Source organism: Histoplasma capsulatum, genomic scaffold, assembly GCF_000149585.1.
Source record: "Histoplasma capsulatum NAm1 scaffold_17 genomic scaffold, whole genome shotgun sequence".
Taxonomy (NCBI): Eukaryota; Fungi; Ascomycota; class Eurotiomycetes; order Onygenales; family Ajellomycetaceae; genus Histoplasma; species Histoplasma mississippiense.
The window spans coordinates 58331-61330 of NW_001813966.1; the positions used below are offsets into that span (position 1 = coordinate 58331).

A 3000-nucleotide genomic window follows, 5' to 3' on the forward strand; every position below is an offset into this window, starting at 1 on the left:
AGGGAAATAAACAGCTGGCCAGTTCCCTAACACTACGCTCTGTAGCTCTATGTCACATATCTTCGACGCTGACCGTACAGAAGTAGTGTGCCTGCCGGGCATTAGAGTGCGCTGTGAAGCTCCTACCTTGTGTCACAGAGGACAGCAGCAACCCTCAGATCTGGCTCTGCCTCGACAACACCTCAGTCATCTGGGGCATACGGGGCAGTGCAGCAGCCTCCTCAAACTGGGCCTACAACCGCTGCCATGAGCTCCTCAGACAGCACAATGTCGGCCTGAAATGGGCTCCTGGGCATATGGGGATAGAGGGCAATGAGGAAGCAGACCGCTTGGCTAAGCGGGCAGTCTCATCCACTGCAGCCCCAGCCTATGGTCTCTAGTTCTCTCCCACAGTCAGTGGGGTCCGCACAGTGGCCAAGCAGCTCAGCCAAGAGGCAAGGCGAAAGTGGTGGAGTGGAGCCTGTGGCAGGCTCTCTGACTGGTACCGGGGCTGGAGTTTCAGCAGGCCGACTGTGGAATACCAAGTGAAGGCCCCTCCGGAGCTCACCATGCCACGGCATGCCCTTCACCGCTGGCTCGCACTCCGCTCCTCTCATGGGGACTTCTCCTGGTACCACAGGCGTTTCCAGCATGCAGATGCGAGGCTCACCTGTGTCTGTGGACACAACAAGAGCCCAGAACATTTGGTGCTCTGTCGACACTCACAGAGGCACTTTCTTCACTGGCCCAAGAGGCCAGCAGCACGGCCACACAACCGGGCGACAGCTGTTGCCTATCTAGGGGTCTCTGACCCCTACAGACTTTGTAGAACAGACAGACGGCAAGCAGTTCTACACACGATACTGCACAAGGTAACGCAGCCGGCTGGCTGCAAACCATCTGACAACCCCCGCAGCAGTTCCACGAGGCCGGCCTGCTGAGTACACCCACGGTAGCTAGTGCAACTGCCAGGGACATCACAGTCTATGCAGACAGTACAGATAGCACAACTAGGCTCATCTGTCTCAATTAGCTGTGGTGTAATCAGTACAGTCTACGTGTCTGACTCAGCTGATATGGTTTTGACTGCCGGCATTGTATCTACGCGTGCTCTGCTTTGTTTTCCTCTCGTTTGCCCTTGTCTCTATTGGCTCAAATGCTTCTTCTTCCTTCTTTTCTTTGCTCTCTCTGTCATTCTCTGCTCTTTTCCTTTCACAACCTTCTGTAGTGCTCTCTCCTCTCTTTTCCCCCGGGTCTGTGCCATGTCACGTGACTGCAAGGTGTTGCAGATGACACAGTCTTTCCTTCACCTCTCTCTTTTATTCTTTTCATTTCAGAACACACACTTTCCCTCTCTTTCTTTCATTATTTATCTTGTCTGTCTTTCTTCTGATGTTAGAAGCACAGACAGCTTTCTGATCAACTGAGAGAGGTATCCCTCTCTGCTCACTATAAAGCCTTCCAGGCACGGCAGCGGCGGTCCCCTCAGGGAACCACACTATAGCCCCACCATGAATGGCCATACGTCGGGCCAGAAGTGGATGCGCAGCTCAGAAAAATCCTTTGCAATGAGCTGAGTCTTCTCAAGAGTTGCCACCTGGATTCTGTTTTCTCTCTCTCTCTGTGTACATAGAAATCTCTCCAGCGTAGCACGTCTCCATGCCCTTCGGGAGGCTTCTGAAACACGGGCGCTGCCCGTGTTTTCTCCGGGACGTTAAACCTATACATACATACATACATGCAATCTCGCGTCCTGCCCTCTGGCTCAGTAGTGGCGGATGATGATATTCCCCCACGCCCAAGCTCTGCTCATGATCATCTGTCAGAAGCATTTGAAAGCTTTATTAATGAGCTCAATTCTTCTGAAACATCATTTCAATTCAAAGCTGAATTGAATACAGCTTCTGACACAGTCAGACTGTCAGCCTGATCTGTTTATTTTACTCAAATTACTCAACAGCTTGATGAGATGGGCTCACATCATGACAATAAAGTCTGACATTTTGAGACCTTACTTTCTAACAATATTGTGTCTGACCAGCAGATGCAATGTCTTATGATGACTTTTGAAATGAAAAAGGAAAAACATAAAGCTCTAGAGGAGAAATGCAAGACTATTGTAAGAGATGGGCTACAAGAGTAATTACAAAAGTAGTGTGAAGTACGCACAAAGGATATTGAGAAGGTAGCAATCTCTATTGTTCAAAGCTAATCGCTGATCTCTTAAAATCCACGGATATCAGCGAGCATTATATAGATAATATTGCCATCGCCACGTATCTATCGCCACGTACCTATTTCCTAATATAGATATCTCCGTTGCGCCTATTACAATTTATTTGAATGAACAGTGACTCTTTTTGAACTGATTAACATCTTAAATATGTTTCAGAAATATATTAATTGAGCTTTATAAAACATACTGAATGAGATTGCATCAATATATATAAATGATATTCTAATCTTCATGAATGGCTCATTCACTGAGCATCATAAGCATGTATGACAAGTGCTTATTTACTTACATAAAGCTGGATTATAAATGAACATTAATAAATGCAACTTTGAGATTAAGTCTACAACTTATCTGAGGTTCATCATTGAAATTGAAAGAGATATATGCATCGATTTTAAGAAGATGGAAGCAATTCTCAATTGAAAGACACTGATCTCAGTAAAAGGAATCAAAAGCTTTTTAGAGTTTATCAACTTTTATTAAAAGTTTATTAAAGATTTCTTTAATATCATATAATCACTATCAAATCTAATCTGAAAGAATGCTGTATTTCAATGAATTGATGAAGCAGACACAGTGTTCAAAAGCTGAAGTATATGTTTACAAACACTCTGATACTGCAATCATTCAATCTGAACAAGTATATAATTTTTAAAACAGACTTCTCTGACTATGTGGTTGGAGAAGTGCTGATGCAAAAAGATAATGAAAGTATTTTATAATTTTATATATTCATTTTAAATGGAAATATCTCCTGCTGAATGTAACTATGAAATCTATGATAA

The 3000-nt window shown here is 44.5% G+C and overlaps 2 protein-coding genes across 2 annotated transcripts; one reads left to right on the plus strand and one right to left on the minus strand.

Moving 5' to 3' along the window:
* Positions 1 to 49: 49 nt before the first annotated feature.
* On the plus strand, positions 50 to 1012 carry HCAG_09072 (predicted protein; the record flags this gene model as incomplete). Its single annotated transcript, XM_001535938.1, has 4 exons — positions 50 to 74; positions 106 to 379; positions 503 to 851; positions 896 to 1012. The coding sequence occupies 4 exons, from the start codon at positions 50 to 52 to the stop codon at positions 1010 to 1012; spliced, it is 765 nt and encodes a 254-aa protein (XP_001535988.1).
* Positions 1013 to 1477: 465 nt separating this feature from the next.
* Positions 1478 to 1981, minus strand: HCAG_09073 (predicted protein; the record flags this gene model as incomplete). The annotated part of the gene is made up of 3 exons (XM_001535939.1): positions 1478 to 1583; positions 1714 to 1818; positions 1959 to 1981. 3 exons carry the CDS (start codon positions 1979 to 1981, stop codon positions 1478 to 1480), a joined length of 234 nt encoding a protein of 77 aa, XP_001535989.1.
* Between the last annotated feature and the right edge of the window lie 1019 nt (positions 1982 to 3000).